General features: G+C 39.7%; 1 protein-coding gene across 1 annotated transcript; it reads right to left on the reverse strand.

Moving 5' to 3' along the window:
* Window positions 1-8821: 8821 nt before the first annotated feature.
* Window positions 8822-11552, reverse strand: LOC130083741 (uncharacterized). The gene is made up of 4 exons (XM_056248749.1): window positions 11322-11552; window positions 9486-9664; window positions 9293-9386; window positions 8822-9190 (listed from the first exon to the last, which is right to left on the reverse strand). Exons 1-4 carry the CDS (start codon window positions 11550-11552, stop codon window positions 8822-8824), a joined length of 873 nt encoding a protein of 290 aa, XP_056104724.1.
* Window positions 11553-18397: the final 6845 nt, after the last annotated feature.

Here is an 18397-nt window from a genome sequence, read left to right on the forward strand (position 1 = left end):
TAATAGTGTTATAAAACTGAATTCCCTAAAGCACACTGTAAAAAAATTAAATTTCTCTATTTCAGTATCATTTGAAGGAACAAATACTGAATTTTTGGAACTTAACTACAGTATAAGGCCCTGTCCCATTTCTCCCCCCTTAAAACTTCCACTTGGTTTTGAGTGCCCTCGAAAGTAAAGTCCCCTCAACGAGGGAAGTGGAGTTGAAGATCTTTCCCTATGAAATGGGACACCACTATATGCAAATTAGCGCGGCAATCCTCAATACGTCACGCGCAGCGTCAAAGTGTCTACTACTTCTACTACTATTTTCATTCATAAAATTGCCGGTTCCAGTTGTTGTGTTGCCTGTTGTGTGGGCTGTTTTCGTTTATCTACATCTGATGAATCAACAGAGAAGACATGTGGAATATAGAAGACGCATTTCCGGTAATTTTGCCATATATTTGTTTGTATCTGATCGTTTAGAAGCGCACACAAAACCCAAAGTTTGCTTGTCTAACGTTAGTTGCAATCCGTTTCCGAACGCGCGCGCGCCGCCATGGGAACCGGGGCAACGTCTCTTGCGCGGATCATTGTGCTTTTAGTAGCTGTTTTTACCACCAACGTCCCGCAATTTAGAAAGCGCAGACACTGCACTTTACAACAATCACCGATTGTGCTCAGTGCTGATTCTGACGTTAGGTTTGGGTTTAGAGAGAAATGACAGCGCGCTGTGAAAGGAAGATGATGCGCTAGACGAACGCGGCTAGTTTTGAATAATTTTACCTCACATATCTTCTTTTTATAATCCTTGGAAGCCAAAATCGAAAATAAAATTAGATTAACTAACTTACCCAGATCAGATGTATATTTGATTTGCTTTTGAAGCACTCGGCAGATATCATATGAACATCGTCAGATAGCTTCGTGAAATATTTTCTAACATTAGTGTTGAAAACTCAACAGTCCATTGGATGTGCATCAAACTAACATATTCCAACATATTTCGACATTTTAACATGCGTATTTGCGAAAATATACTTAAAATAAAATTGTTCCTTTCCAGCGGTGTCCGCCATCTTAGTTGAAAAATTTGACCGGCTCGCTGAGTTCGCAAGGTATCCTGGGTAATTTCATCTTCCACTTCGTTTTAAGCCTGCATCGGACCGCACTATGTTTTGAGGGTTGATTTTAAGGGGAGAATAGCACTCCCCCTTGCTCTTTGGAGTATTGGGACACCCTACCCCTACACGAGAACGCGCAAAAACAAGGGTTAGGGCAGAAATCTAGGGTAAGGGGAGGTATTGGGACGCAGCCTAAATCTACACTTCTATAAATGTGAACATTTCTGCCATCTGGTGAAAAAAGAACAACAAGACTTTGTCAGGTCAAAATCATGTTATGACAATAATGGCCAGTAGATGGCTGAAGTGTTTCATTCAACTATACATGTTGTGAAAGAAAGTTTGGATGTTTATTTGGACTTTATCCAACTTTTACAAATATCTTCTGTGAAAGTCTCAGGACCGAAAAATGTTTGTCTAATTATTGCATTTGGTCTGATATGATGTCGTTAACCACTAAGATGCCAAATGCTCGAATCGACATCAACGGTAGGTCCGCCAAAGTGGAAGCCAGTCTCAAACGCCTAAGGACCACCTTTATAGCTTTAGGTGGAGTGTCGATGTCGGCGGGAGACTCTGGATTTGAGACCACTGGATTCAGAAGCTCTGTGAGCACTGTTGGCCACCAGCTCTTGATGCACACTACCCCCCACAAAAAATAAAAGATTTTAGGGGAAGGAGAACCACTCAGCTGCAATGACAAATCAATATAATGTGCCAAAGTCCAGTCTGGGTCATGTAGCTGCATAATTACATTGAGTGGCTCAGACAACCCGCCCCCAAAAAAGATAAAATGGGGAATCTTGTCCATGTTGGTTAAGTGAGCCTACTCAATGTCCAGTACATGGTCCTTGATGCTGTGCTCTCCTTGTCGGAGATGCATAATTCTCACTGCTGGATCCATTTAGTAGTCTTCTGTCACAAACTGCTCTGAAGACTTGGGTTGACGATCCAAATGCAGCTTTATTGGGACAATCTAGAATCATAATCCATAAAACAGGCATTGGGTCAAAACCATAGAGCAAACAAACCAAACGTACGATAGAGTCCAAAAACACAGGCAAACAAGGATATCCAAGACAAGGGAAACCAGGTTACAGGAGCTCAAAATAGCAGTGTAACACAAAACAAGATTATGCAAAGTGAGAATGAAAATACAGGGCTTAGATAGGCCGACTTTAACCAGGGTAATCACACACAGCTAAACAAAATTACACAATCATGAACAGTCATTGGATACTGGGAAGTGAAGTTCATAATGGAAAAGCCCAGGAGTCAGGAGGAGTGCCCTCTGCTGGAGATTAAGGGCACTCCAGCTGGTGGATGTGACAGTCGTAACCGTAATTAAGCCGTGACGTTCTCCCTGGAGCTGTTCACGTCCTCAGACTCAGATTTATGCGTTTCTATGTCAACAGTATAAATGCCAAAATTAATCTGCAGCAGTCAAGTTGAACAAGTAAGAGCTCTGAAAGTTATTTAAAGGTTCTCTAAGCGATCCTGGGTGACGTCACTTCTTGTTGACGTTCGAACTATTGTCAAACAAAACGGAGCTAGACCCTCCCTCCTCCTCATCTGCACACTAACCCCCCAAACCCTTCTTGTCGGTGATTGGCTGGAACAGTTTGTTATGTTTCGTGCTGCGGGTTAGCCCAATTTGTTTTTGTTGCTGTTTGTGGAGCTGTATGTGACAAAAAATGTTTTGGCCTAAAAAACGCGTGACACCGCTTAGAGCACCTTTAAATTCACTATTATTGTAATGTGATGTGCTTTGAGACATAAGGTAATTTAACGCAGTATTTCATCTGATGCATTGGAGACACATGAGGGTGGGATCTCATGCTTTCAAAGCTAGCTTGCTAATGCTAGCCACTCTGAAATTGCCTGTCCTACCTTTAAAGTGCAAAAAGTTTTTTTTTTTTACTTTTAAGAAGAAAAAAAATGTATCCTCAAAAACGTACTAAACGCCACATAATTTTGAATTAATTTTGTCTTTTAATACGAATTTTGTCAAAGGATGAAGTTATCTGTTTCTCTGTATGTAGACTGACATGCATCAGATGATCCAGGTCAGAATAAAGAAGATTCAAGAGATCCAGCACTCAGTAGAGCTGAGAAAGGTGAGTGGAGGTTAAAACGTAAAATTGATAATGCATTATAATATTTCAATCAGCTTCATAAAGGTTCTCAATTAAATGGATAAAACGTAATAGATGAATCTTCTAATCGTTATCATTTATCAGAAAAACACAGAGAAAAATAAATCCCCCAGTGATAAGATTTTCAATGTTCTGATTGGCTACATTGAGAGATGTCGGTCTGATCGGATGGAGATGATAGAGGGACAGCAGAAAGCAGCAGAGAAACAGACTGAAGATCTCATTAAAGAGCTGCAGCAGGAAATCACTGAGCTGGAGCAGCTCTCACACACTGACGATCATCTCCATCTCATACAGGTCTGTCAACATATCTCATCAGTCATCATGTACAATATTACAGGACAAACTCTCTGTTCACAAACCTGATGAGCTGCTTGACCATTGTATTTGTACCAGTCTTTTAGAAATTGTACAAAAGAAACTGAAACAGTAATTGTAGTAGACTGAATACAATTCTAGCCGTTCCAGTTATTACCGCTAGGGGGTGAATATGCTTGTGTTGTGTGGGAATTACCTGTTGCAGTGGAATGTTCTGTCCTGTTGGATAGTCAGGTCATGCTGGTGTAATCCTATAAAATAAGCAGTTATTAGTAAACCGACCATCCTACATTCCTCTCTCTTGTGTGGTCTGTTGACTCTTTTCCAAGAAAAGATGTTTCTGATTGTCGTGGATTCGCCTTCAAAGTGGATGGATGCATACCCAACAACTACCGCCACCTCTCAAATCACTATAGAAAAGCTCAGGCTAAGTTTTATTAGACAATGGACTTGCCCTGGACAGCACCCTTCCAACCACCTCTCAAATGGGTTCACGAAAAGAGTCGTGCAGACCTTCAAAGCTGGTCTCAAGAAAATAAAGGCAGAAACATTGAAGACAAGAGTATATGACAGTGGTAGGAAATATAAGGCCTGGCTGTGCAAGGTGGGCCACATGTGGCCTGATGTGCTGTTTAATCTGGCCAATGTCTTCATGATCAAAGGCCTCTGGTCTTAATTGTCAGGAAAATGTTGCATTATTCATGAAATACACTCAGTCCCCACTTATTCTAACCCTAACCCTAACTATATCTATATTCTCCATGCCAAGTATGAGCTCTTATCCTCAGGCATAAGATATAGGGGACCCCAATGTAAACTAAATATTTCTAAACTATAGGCCTGATTTAAACCTACCTCAATTAAAAATTTAAATAATGATGCTTGAGGCTGCAGCGGTTGTGCAATAGCTTCATGATATAATGCATATAGGGTTGTGTGTAGGTTGAAAGATGAGCAATAGACTGTGGCTTTGATGTGCTTCAGTCTGGCTACATATCACTTTGTTTATGTTGTTTAAAGTATATGCCGGATGTATGATAAAATAATATGTTAAGTGTTATGTGTAAAGCATTTGAACTCAAGGCAAAAATCCCTCTGGGGACAATAAAGGAGGATATCACCTGCAAAGTGGTCTTCATGATATGTAAAAATTAAAACGTTGTCGTGGGACTATAGCAAGCACATCATTGGAAAGGTCTCAACCTCGACAGTAACATTATGTCAGTCTGAAGAGGATACATTACTCCTGATTTGAATTATTGACCTCTGCTCTGAACCTTGAACCCAGTACATGTATGAAGGCTTGTCATTTAGCAACAGAACGTGCAACACACATAGGACCAGCTGTTATAGAAAGCTCTGGACCTTAGCTGTCATGCAGATATGGTCTCCAATGTTTAACCACTGTAAGCACTGTAAAATATGTTAATAAGCTATTTTGACCTATTTAACAATTAAAATTTTAAAATCTGATGACACCAGTGTGTTCCCCATCCCCGCAAAAACAGGGTATATGCAAAATTCCACTAGACACACCACAGAACACAGTTACAAAGCTAGTGTTACTTGTAGTTCTTCCGGGCTGGGTGGGTGGACTCGTTCGGCTCCTGTTTTTCTGCTGTCTGCTGTGGATGGGCTTCAACTACACTCAAAAAGTTCAAAACTGAGCAGTGTTGTTGCTTGTGACAAAACCACTGATTAACTATGTACATTGAAGCTATACTGGCGTTAAAGACCCCCTGACCTGCATTGCGGTATATGGGATTCGCATGTGACCCGCTCGGCCCACATTGTAGTGTTCTGTCTTACAGCATACTGTAATGTTTCACCAATAGTCAGACTGAAATGATATTATTAAAATAATGTAATGAATACCATGATAACATCTAAATAAATGCTGGTAGATGTAGCATTATAGTTTTAAAAATATCAATAAACAAAGCAATCTAGCTTCCCTGGCAATAAGACAGGAATATTAACATTAAAAGAAATACATATAAACCATATGATCTCGTGAATAAATGTTATCTGTGTATCCATGTAAGATGTATCTAGGAGATGGAGGAAACTGTCATGATGAAATGTCTTCTTCCCCCTAGTACAGACACTACTTAAGACGACACACCACATTTTAGGCATTTATTAGCTTATACAAACACAAAAACAACACACATAGCTCAGACACATAACAAAAATCACAAATGTAAAAAGTGAAGAGCATGTCAAGTGATTACAAAGGCCTGGTAGGGACTGACCCTGTGATACATGATGGGCAGCTATGGAGTGATGTGCAGTAGTGGTAGTGCAAAAGTAAACAGTGCAGGGATTTAATCAGTGCAAAGCTTTGCATGTTAAATATGACTATGGAAAAAAGAGTGAGAGCATAATAGTATTGCGTAACAAAAACAATACAAAGAAGATAAAATAAATAGAACAACAGAAACTTAAATATATATATAAAAAAGAAAAAAAGATTATACAAGCCAACAGGGGTAAATGTTGGGACCACAGTCCAGAATGTGTAGAGGGGCTAATGTAGCCTGTAAGACAGTCCAATAAACAAAGTGATGTGATGGTTGGTGCAGGGTGAGACTCATGCTGAAAAGTCCATTCCTCCCCTAACCTTTTCTGTGACATTGAGTTTCTGGTTTGCCCTGGGGACAAAGGACCTCCTCAATGTTGAGCATGACAGAAGACTGCTACTGCAAATTATCCTCAGTTTGTTAAATGATCAAATCCAGCTCCATGCAAACACAGAGCCAGCTTTCCTTACCAACCTGTCCCAGCGGCACTCTTCTTAATGCTGCCTCCCCAGCAGACAACAGCATAAAAAAGGACTCTGGCCATGTTTAATCTTGGTCAGAGTCACTACTGGTATGGTATTCCTCAGAATTACTATCAAAGTTAATTTCTGTTTCAGTCAGAACTTGAACATAACATTTCTTTGCATGTTTTGCCAGGCTGTTGCTTGCTTCCTTGTTCTTCATCGTCAAGCTCTGTAGACCTCGGATACCATCTTGAAGCAGGCCCCAAGTCTCACCTTACATGTTAAAACACATTGAGCCTTTATTAATTAGAAACATTCAGAAATATTGTAATGTATGCCAAGTATAACAAATACATACCTGATGTCACATTAGAAAGCTGGGATGACATCTGCTTCAGGGTGTCTGCACGGGTGCAAAGAGACTTCCAATGCTTGTTCATCTCTGCAATAAGAATCCTCTTCTCCTCCTCAAGTCTCCTTACTGCCATCACAATGTCGAACGCCTTCCTCTTTGTCCTTAGATCTACAGAGTCATAAATGAAACATAAGTTGGTTGTATTTAAGATTAGTATTTAAAGAATTTCTGGGGTTACAATCGAGGCATGACAGATTTTGTGCCACTATGTTACTATTTCACATAGTCAACGGAATTGTGTACATACCACCGTGTGTAAGCTGCCATGGCCAAACAATCTCGTCAGATAAAATGGTGTCCAATGTCAGTTTTTCTGCATTAGGAACCAAGGTGTTATACTTTTCCACTACAGAATTTAAGATTTTTTTTTCCTCCCTGATCTTTCGGCGGATTCGGGCACGTCCTTTGCATCCGTCACTATCCTTATAAAGACGCTGGGACCTCCTCTTAACACTTGCCACCAGCTCCTCAATTCGGCTGGCAACAGCGGCAACATCAGCATCATTTGGGGATGTTGTTGCTGAGAGGAAGAAATGGAGAGATCAGAAATATGCTTCTTGATTCCATGAAAAAATATTATTTCTGGTGTATGAGCAAAATAAAGCCTCAACAATCTTTTCATATTTCTCTGTAACTGAGAGGTTACACTTGTAGCTAAGGTTGAGTATAGTTAGGTTAGTTAGGTTCTTTATTGTCTCCATGGGGATAATCTTGTCCACACGTCATCAGCAATCAGAGTATGTGCTCTTTGACTACGATTACAATGAGCCTCTTTGGAATTGCAGTCAAGATAAGTCAGTGATACATCAAGCACCATAGGTAAAGGTATAAAACAGTATAAAACAGTATATCCTACCTTCTGCCCACTCATTGATATCAATGAAGCTCTCCAGTTGATTGTCTGAGATGTCCATTTCCGTTTTCATGGCCTCCAGGTTATGCAACTGGCATTGCAGGGCTATTGTGGCCTTCAAACATAAATGACAATGAGGGAAATGCCTACCACTTTGACTATTGTTGATAAGGATTGTGAAGTACCTTCACTATTTGAAAACCACATACAACACTAATTAAATATACAGTATATTCGTATATACGTATTCGTATATATCAATATATGTGGTATGAACATTCAATATTTTGTATCAAGGCACTAAAAAATACAATTGACACTACACATGCAACCATCCGTATATTTAATATATATATAAGAATATCTGGGCAAGTCTTCTCTATATTTTTGTGATATATGCCATTTTATTTTACAATATCGCTATGCATTTTGTATAAGCGAAAACTGGTGTCTTTACCTTCCGATATCGGCGGGCAAGGGTAGAAGCCAAGTTGTCACATTTTTGTTGGTTCCAGCGCATGGCCATGATCGTCAGCATGTCTATGCGTCCTGCAAAAATAAAAAAATATGAGATTATCACCCTTCTTTCCAGTAGCAGTAGGAGAAGAAACTGTGCAGACTTGAATCAAAAACGTTTCAGAGATAATAACTTACAGTACAGTACTATGGTACTAATCTGCTGTCTTGTGCCATTTGATTACTGTCCCATGAAAGGGTTAGGTAAATAGCACAGGATAGTGAAGAAATAGCATGAAACAGTGGCGCAGGACAGTAGTCGAATGGCATAGAGCACTATGGCAGGACAGTAGGTGAATGGTACTCTGATGTGTAATTTTTATATCGCACTGCCTTTCCTTATTATCCTCACGTCAAATAAAATAGGATGATGGTATTGTAATTGATCCATCCATTTGTGTTGAATATTCTGAGCTTTATATTTTCAGAGTCAGCATATATGCATGAGCTCAAAGTGGCTCACCCATGTCATCAGGATCAAAATTTACTGGTTACCTTACCTGCTTTTGACATGTGCTTTGTCGTAACAGCAATCCTTGAGAGGAAGGCGTTGCACTGCTCCACCTCTTCCCCAAGAGTCGAACCAGCCCCCTCCTGATATGCTCCACTCCATTTTACCTTTAAAAAAAAAGAAAAGATAAAAAACCTAAGTGGCAACAATCTTATGCAGGATTTCAGGGAAAGAAAATGTCATGGACAATCATTTTCTCTTACCTCGCATTTGAAATCATGAGCTTTGGCATGAAAAACAGAAAGAAATGGCCTCATGGTGAGGAGATCCTGAAGCTCAGGGCATTTCTCTGTCACTCTCCGGAGGTAAGGCCAGTACTTGCATGCCACATCCATTGCAAAAAATGTAACTGTCTTACAGGCCATTTGCTTTTGGAGGTACAGGGGGTAAGCAAAAATCTCCCCCCTGAACATATTGAGGGCACGAAGGAGAACCCCATGACGACATACAGCGAGTTCCAGGCCCTCCTCGTCTGTTTTTCCTGAGGACTTCTGAGACGTTTCACGCGCCGCTGACCATTGCCCTCCACAGACACCTCTTCCAGAGACCTAAAACATGGAAGATGGTTAACAGTCCAAACTTGTTCAAACAAAGTCCTCTGTAGGACGTGGTGTTTTATAGGTAAATATAGTGAAGTTGTGCAAGTTTACATGACTGGTTGAGGTATGGACATAGTCCACGAATCTTGCGACGTCATCATCATTCGCAATGAACACGCCATCAAAGATGGCTTTTTCCTCCGATCTGAATAAAAGAGATACATATTAACTTTAAATATTCATATGATTTTCAATTCACAGCAGTTAATTTCAAAGTAATGGACTGTCAATGCACACACAGTACCTTGCTGCACTCTTGAATCTGTAGTGCTTACGGTTTCCATCAACGGATACTGCAAGCATGTCTGGGCTGCACGCTGGGCAGTCAAAGTGGTCCACCTGGCATAAATTGTCCACTTCGAATCGGACAGCTTCCCACTCCAAGAAGCTTTTCCGGAAGCTGTCCGCTGTGATGTTTCCACTCTGTTTCAAAGAAGAGTTCAGTAAAAGATAACAAAAGAGAACAGTAAAACGGATCAAATTAAACAATATACTACACTGAAGTAAAATGTTCTAAATGGAGACATTTTAGGATGTTTGTACTAACTTCGTAAACACTCCTTAGAATACATATCAAAGTAAATAAACAATGTGTAGACTTCACTCATACACTATACACTGGTGTATTGGGGGGACCTGGCCATTAAAAATACAGGATATTGTTTGACATTCAGTCTAAATCTATATGCAAAGAGGGCTACAACAGCTTCCATATTGTTTAGAAGTAAGCCTGTGCAATGTTTGGCCCATTAATCCAAGGGATCACTTCTGGGATCAGGAAATGATATTGGGGAGAAGATGTCAAAGTCTGTAGCCAATGGAGTTGAAGTTGAGATCTTCAGAATGACCTGTTTTTTCAGAAATGTCTCAGTGCAAACTGCTGATGAGAGACCATGAGTTTATGGTTGTTTATAAAGGGTCTAAATTTAACAACTTTTTTTCCTAAACAGTGCAAATGTTCATGTGTACTATCATCATCATCATGCCCTCATAGTATTATTTATGGAGTTACACAATTATTACCACAAATACTTACACGGCCAAAGCGAACGGTTGATCCAGCATTCTAAGAAACGCTTGGCTAGACATCCCTGGTGCTGCCATCTTCAGGTCTTCAAAAAAAAAAAGGACATCTGTTGCGTACACAGTTGAATAGTGAGAAGTGGCAGGCCAGTAGTCATTGCGGATCAGGTCATCCACTCCAGGACTCCAAGTGGCTTCACATGCTTTGCATCTCATCTGAGGCAATCTGAGATCATATCGCCCTGGAAAAAGAAGGAAATATATACACGAAGTTAATTCTGACAGACCAAACTGTGTCATTCTGACAACTGAAATGGGAACCTTTGACTAAGGATGGATCAGGAGGACACTTCTACAAACATTTTGTAAGGCACTCTATTGGAAGTCACACTTTTGTCAGGCAAATTAACTGTGTTCAAACAAAGGTTAATTGTTTTCCTCCACATAGGTGGGCCCAGCCAATCTAATCAACACACAACCTATTGACACCTCTGGATTTCCAGCCATGATAAAGAAAATGTATTGCACAATGTAAAATGTATGAATGTAACATATTCATGATTCGTATATGTGCATAATTGTGACGAAAAGTGAGAGGGAGTATATACGAGGTGTGATCAGCAAATAGCTGTGGGTGAAATTCTGCAGCCACTTCTACAGAAGTGACCCCCACCCAAACCCATAAAGTTCTTCTTACCATTCATTGTAACCACAACTATGGACTGTCCTGCGATGACACTGGACGATACTCGTAGACAACCGCATATTGTCTCTGGCATCTCCAAAGGTACAAGACGCTCTTGAAAAAAAACAAAAAAAACACATGGATGAGAATTAAAGAATAACATTTATTTACTGGCAACTATTTTAAACAAGATGTACTTGACGGCTTCATCGACCTATCAGAAAATAGTATTTCGTTTATCAGTCAAGTCTAAGAATGTGACTTTTAAAAACTTACCACACTGGGTTAGAACTCTCTCCACAACACAATTTGTGGGAGCCAATGGATGAAAAAATGCATGTGTCATCGAATCCCTGTTGTGGAACACTTGACCTCGATGGACCCTGACATCACACTGGCCACAGAGGAATGGGTGTGGTCGGCAGTCAGAACAACGGATAACGGCTGGACCATTTCCACAATGTTGGCAGATCCGAGTTGCCGCATGTTGTCGAGCCACCATGGTGTTGACCAGTCGGGGTCTCTCTTTCTCCCACCACCCTGATATGAGGCTCTTTCGGGTCGACCAGTCTGTTGAGGCTTGAAGTGCCGTTTCATCCTCATGTATGTCCTCACCCAGTGAGCTTTTAAGCTCTAGAAGGAAGGACTCTGTTAAAACAATGCAAAATATTTAAAAACAGTAGTTTATGTTAACAAAAGAGAATAGCATTGAACAATGGCCATTTTATAATAAATGAACATACAGTTTTGAACCAGTGAAGTCAAAATAAATAACACACCTGCAGTAACGGAAAGAAAGTCACTGGTCATTTCCGCACTGGTTTCCGGAGCCCTGACATGAGAGACACCAGTCTTTCGACTCTGGCTGTGACTGGGACCTGCTGTAGCAAAAAAGCTGTTGCTTTTTACACTCAATGACACAAACTTTACCTGATGCTAGGCACAGGTACGTAATAATAACCTCAGATATGTTCTAATTCAGACCCATGACTTGAGATCATATTGTATACCATTCCAAGATGCAAAACTAGATCTGGAGTCTACATTTTAATTAACACGAATGTTAAAAAAAAAAATCATACCTGCTTGTTTCCGGGATGATCTGGGCCTGCCGTAAATAATGTTTCCATCACTGTCCCTCTTAATCCACCTAACATCTTGCTTGCTGTTTGATGACCGACTGGTGGATGGATTACTGGTGGAAGGCTGACTGGTGGATGGTTCTGCTTCCTGGTGCATGCTAATGAGCTGTTTGAGGTGAGCTTGATGTCAGCCTGATCGACAAGGTCACTCATCTCATTCAGGAGACGGTCCATCTCAGGATCAGACATGGCACAAAATATAAACACACAGGGACAAAAAAAAAGACAAAACAAACAAACAAACAAACAAAAACCTCACTCAGAGGGGAGGGAGGAAGAGGGGGGGGAGGGAGAGACAGTAAGACAGCAAGAGAGAGAGAGAGAGAGAGAACACAATACAACAGTAGAGAGAGTAAAGATACAAGACAAATGTGGCTCTTAAAAGTGCCTTTTTTTCGATGTAATGAGGTGCTGGTTTTTTTAAAGGACAGGGATTAAGGAACCTACAGAGAAAGAGAAGAACAAATAAAAAAATAATAGATCACCAAACTACATATTACAATATGAATAACTAGGCTACTAGGCTAAGAATAACTACTAGGCTAAGAAGTTAAGTAAATGCTGCTCTTGTTCATTCATGAAATCACAATTATAAAAAAGGTCATTGTGTGAGCAAGGGTTCATGATATTTTGAACACATCCTTGTTCTGCCTTAATTCAAATGGATAAACAAACAGGAATAACATGATCAGGGTACTTGTCTAAACTTTGCCTTGCCAGACTTAAACTTTATATATATATATATATATATATATATATATATATATATATATATATATATATATATATATATATATATATATATATATCCCCCAATAATCATATAATATTATTTATGAGTATTTCACACAAAAACATGGTGTGTATATATGTATAGCCATAGGCCTACATCATTTTTATTTTATTTTATTAAACTCGTAATTTTTTTTATTTTGGACGTGTAAATGCTTATTCATTTATATTGCTTTTTAGACTGTTGTAGGTTGTAAGCGACTTACCGTGGTGGAATCGCGCTGGGCAATAGTTTCTGCGATGGTCGCATATAGTGACGTGTGCACAAAATTGCGCCAAAATATCAATCATAATGAAAACGTACAGTCTTAATATTTTATATACTTGCTCAAAATTTTAAAGGGGTCAGCATAAATGCCTAAGTGAAAGAAACACGGGTGTATGTAGCCATTACATTTAAACACATCACTTCCCAGAATGCATCCATCTCTTTGCCAAAGGATATGTCCATATTAAGCAATAAACATTTCTGCAGTAGACTATAACAACCTCATAATCAGTATTGAGATGAAAGTTCTATAAAAGTAGGCTATTTTTTTTTGTGCAAAAAAAGCAAAGTTGTAGGCCTACTGTTGTAGGCTCACTAAAGCCATTGCAAATTGAAATACCATCGACAATTATAAAATATCCCACCTAAATTAAGGCATGTTTTAAGCCCACAGCAAGTAGGCCTATGCAGTCCTGCAATTATGTCGTTTTAATGTAGCCCAAAATTATATAAAAAAAGAGAAAAATGTCGGGATACCGATTTAGACAATGGTTTCTGCCCCACGAAAATGTATGGTCACCGCACCAATGAATGATTATAACAGTAGGCCTATACGCTAACTGTTACTGCAAAATACACATTTGCAGCATAAAATTAATCGCCTGAAACCATAATTTCCAGTGCAGGCAAACCGCTGGATGGATAACCCCATTTCGTCAAAATCCAAAGATGAGGGATTTGCACTCAAATCTATCGGACGACCCCTCTACGTTATCAAGCGACGAATAGAGGGTACCCTCAACGTTGGCTTATGGACGTGAGGGGGAAATGACCAAACGGCGGCAGTATGTTATCGAAAATTATTAAATATCCCACCTAAATTAAGGCATGTTTTAAGCATACAGCAAATATACAGTCCTGTAATTATGCCATTTTAATGTAGGCCAAAACTATATAAAAAATCGAGAAAAAAAAATCATGATACCGATTTAGACAAGGGTTTCTGCCCCACGAAAATGGTCACCGCACCAATGATTGTAACAGTAGCCTATATGCGCCACACACTACTGCAAAATACACATTTGCAGCATAAAATTAATCGCCTGAAACCATAATTTCCAGCGCAGGCAAACCGCTGGATGGATATCCCCATTTCGTCAAAATTCAAAGATGAGGGATTTGCACTCAAATGTCGGACGACCCCTCTACGTTATCAAGCGACGAATAGGGGGTACCCTCAACGTCGGCTTATGGACGTGAGGGGGAAATGACCAAACAGCAGCTATCTAAAATGACAAAATATCCCACCGAAATTAAGGCATGTTTTAAGCATACATCAAATATCCTGTAAATATGTCATTTTAATTTAGCCCAAAATATATTAAAAAAAGAGAGAAAAATGTCGGGATACCGATTTAGACAATGGTTTCTGCCCCATGGATAACCCCATTTCGTCAAAATCCAAAGATGAGGGATTTGCACTCAAATCTATCGGACGACCCCTCTACGTTATCAAGCGACGAATAGAGGGTACCCTCAACGTTGGCTTATGGACGTGAGGGGGAAATGACCAAACGGCGGCAGTATGTTATCGAAATTTTTTTAATATCCCACCTAAATTAAGGCATGTTTTAAGCATACAGCAAATATACAGTCCTGTAATTATGCCATTTTAATGTAGGCCAAAATTATATAAAAAGAGAGAAAAAAAGTCGTGATACCGATTTAGACAAGGGTTTCTGCCCCACGAAAATGGTCACCGCACCAATGATTGTAACAGTAGCCTATATGCGCCGCACGCTACTACAAAATACACATTTGCAGCATAAAATTAATAGCCTAAAACCATCCTTTCCAGCGCAGGCAAACCGCTGGACGGATATAACCCATTTCGTCAAAATTCAAAGATGAGGGATTTGCACTCAAATCGATCGGACGACCCTCTACGTTATCAAGCGACGAATAGGGGGTACCCTCAACGTCGGCTTATGGACGTGAGGGGGAAATGACCAAACAGCAGCTATCTAAAATGACAAAATATCCCACCGAAATTAAGGCATGTTTTAAGCATACATCAAATATCCTGTAAATATGTCATTTTAATTTAGCCCAAAATATATTAAAAAAAGAGAGAAAAATGTCGGGATACCGATTTAGACAATGGTTTCTGCCCCATGGATAACCCCATTTCGTCAAAATCCAAAGATGAGGGATTTGCACTCAAATCTATCGGACGACCCCTCTACGTTATCAAGCGACGAATAGAGGGTACCCTCAACGTTGGCTTATGGACGTGAGGGGGAAATGACCAAACGGCGGCAGTATGTTATCGAAATTTTTTTAATATCCCACCTAAATTAAGGCATGTTTTAAGCATACAGCAAATATACAGTCCTGTAATTATGCCATTTTAATGTAGGCCAAAATTATATAAAAAGAGAGAAAAAAAGTCGTGATACCGATTTAGACAAGGGTTTCTGCCCCACGAAAATGGTCACCGCACCAATGATTGTAACAGTAGCCTATATGCGCCGCACGCTACTACAAAATACACATTTGCAGCATAAAATTAATAGCCTAAAACCATCCTTTCCAGCGCAGGCAAACCGCTGGACGGATATAACCCATTTCGTCAAAATTCAAAGATGAGGGATTTGCACTCAAATCGATCGGACGACCCTCTACGTTATCAAGCGACGAATAGGGGGTACCCTCAACGTCGGCATATGGACGTGAGGGGGTAATGACCAAACGGCAGTATGTGACGAATAGGGGTGAGACCGTGTTGTTTGAATAGATAACGTTAACGTGGTATAGAATGAGTTATTTTTCAGGAACATAAAATTGCACTTTATAGTTTAAGAGTACAGTTTATTTATCTTAATTTCAACCATAAAATAAAACTTACCTCTTAACAGACGAAATCCACTCCCGAGTCCCTTCGTCAGCGTGATTGAAGAGGGAAATCCCGTGCAAGTTACCGCGACGACAGACCGCGCATGCGCAACAACAGGAAGTTAAACGGTCGAAATTATAAATCAAAATTTTAAGTTTTCTCAACTTAATTGTTTGTGTTCATTGGACAAAATAGTAGTGCACTTGCAGTTAAAACGTTTTTATAAGTAAACTCAACCCAGACAGCAAGCTAACATTGAATAAACATTGTTTTTCCATCTGAATCATCATTATGGTTGATGTTGAAATTTCAATGCAAAATAAATGTTGAATCACCATTACCATATCGATGAAAACCTGATGTTATTAATGTTGATGGCAACAATATTGGAACAACATTGATCTATAGTTAACTTTATGATTGATTAAGCATTGATATTTGGTTTACCGGGCGATCGCTGAATGTGTTGAAAAGTCATCGGCATATAGTTGACCGGGAAAAATGATTGAAAATGCATCGATATATAGTTGACAGGGAGATCAACACCAACGTACTGCACCGGACACAGCTCATTTCTGGACCTTAAAAGCGTACAGGTAAGCTTGCTTAATGTTTGATATGAATGAATTGTACCAAATCAAATACTGTTAGGTTGATCGTTAACATGATGGTTAATGTAGTAACCGACGCAGTGCTGCAGTCACTGAAATGGATTTTTGTTTTACCAATGTGTCAAAATCTGCCAAAAGCTTGATCTCTTCTAGGTTATAAAGTTAGCAAAACCTCGTTGGTCCAGTCTATTTTTGTGACAGCTAGCTCAAAATACATGTCTGTACCAAATTGCTAGTGTCGTGAAATCTATTAACACAGCACCGCTATTTCTTCTGACCGCCGGAGAACACCGCGCGAAACCAACGCTAGCATAGTGCTCTATCTCTAGCTAGCTAGCGCTACTCACAGCAGTGACCGCGGCGGGCCAGAATTACACAAAAGACATGGTTTACCTTTACTTTATTCAATGCTTAGCCCCACATACTTCATTTAGAAGCAATTAAAATGCCTCGTTAATTTTAAAGACATAGCCTTATTATTAGCCTGTTTTTGCGGTGAGATTTAGGCCTATGCATATTCCTCCATGCAGCAGTAGTTTTTAATGTTAAGCAGAAATTAATGTACAATTTAGTCAACAGAAAAATATTTTGTCTATGGTAACTCTAATCAATACATCTACTATTTAATCAGTTATACGTATCCAGTTATTTATATTTAATTTGTTGAGTTAACAATTAGTTCTGATTTAATAAAATAATAAACATGATTTGTTGGCCTCATAAATTGTCCTTATGAAAGATGTCACTGCAAGCTAATCCTTTTTGCCTCCCTTTAATTCGAATACATCCATGAACATATTGGACAGTTTTGAAAAGTGCTTTGAATGTAGTCCGTCTTATAGGCCTGCAGCCTCAACAAAAAGTGTTTCTACCCAGAAATATAAAATGATTTACCTATGAAATGGCAAGATGAGAGAGGGGGTAAAATCTTTGCGTGGCAGGTGGAGCTTCCACTCGACCAGTCACGGATATATTCCATTCAGACATTATAGCACATGTGACAGAAAATTACGTGATATATCTTGTACTTTAATATAGTGAACGAGTCCATTATTCATGAATAAAAATTGTTCAGTCTTTAGAAAAACCTTTGCAAGCCCTGTTTAAAAGACATTTTTGTTATCATCTGCTTTGTGGGGAAATAATCAGGGCAGTGGATGATTCTGAATTAAATTGCTGTTTACTTTCTAGATGCCTTGACTCAACGTCTTACAACGGCAAACACCTATGACTTCGCTGAAGCTGTACAGAAGTGGCTGCGCTACGCCCCAGACCGAGCAGGAGGAGCTGGAAGACAGACGCAGCAGGAGTTAGCACGTTAAAAGAAAAAAAATGAAATAATACAATAAAAATTATTGTTTAATTTTTAAAGAATGAAGAAAAATGTGCCCACTCAACTTAAAATTTTAAACTAAGTTAACAATTTGCAAGTTGGATTTTTTACAGTGTAGGATAAATTATTTACGACAGTGGTAATGGACAATTCCGCTTCCAACCTGTAGGGCGACTGCAGAGGAAAAGTCACTGCTGCTTTAAACGGGAGCTTGAAAAGGGCCCGATTCAAAACTTGCAGGTCCAAGATTGGCTGTAATCCACCGCCTTTCTAGGATACAATGAAGCAAGGGCTGTAGAAGCCTGACTTCATATCGGCTGGAGGGACCAGTGCGATCTTGTCCTTCGCCAGTAGGACTGCAGTCTCGGCCCATAAGAACTTGTGAACTGAATCGTATAGCAGAGTCTGATGGTCCGAATGAGCCAATAAGATGGGCTGGGGGTAGAGGTCTGCTACCCGACCCGAG

This window comes from Rhinichthys klamathensis, unplaced genomic scaffold (assembly GCF_029890125.1).
Source record: "Rhinichthys klamathensis goyatoka isolate OS25496 unplaced genomic scaffold, OSU_Roscu_1.1 h1tg000058l_1, whole genome shotgun sequence".
NCBI lineage: Eukaryota > Metazoa > Chordata > Actinopteri > Cypriniformes > Leuciscidae > Rhinichthys > Rhinichthys klamathensis.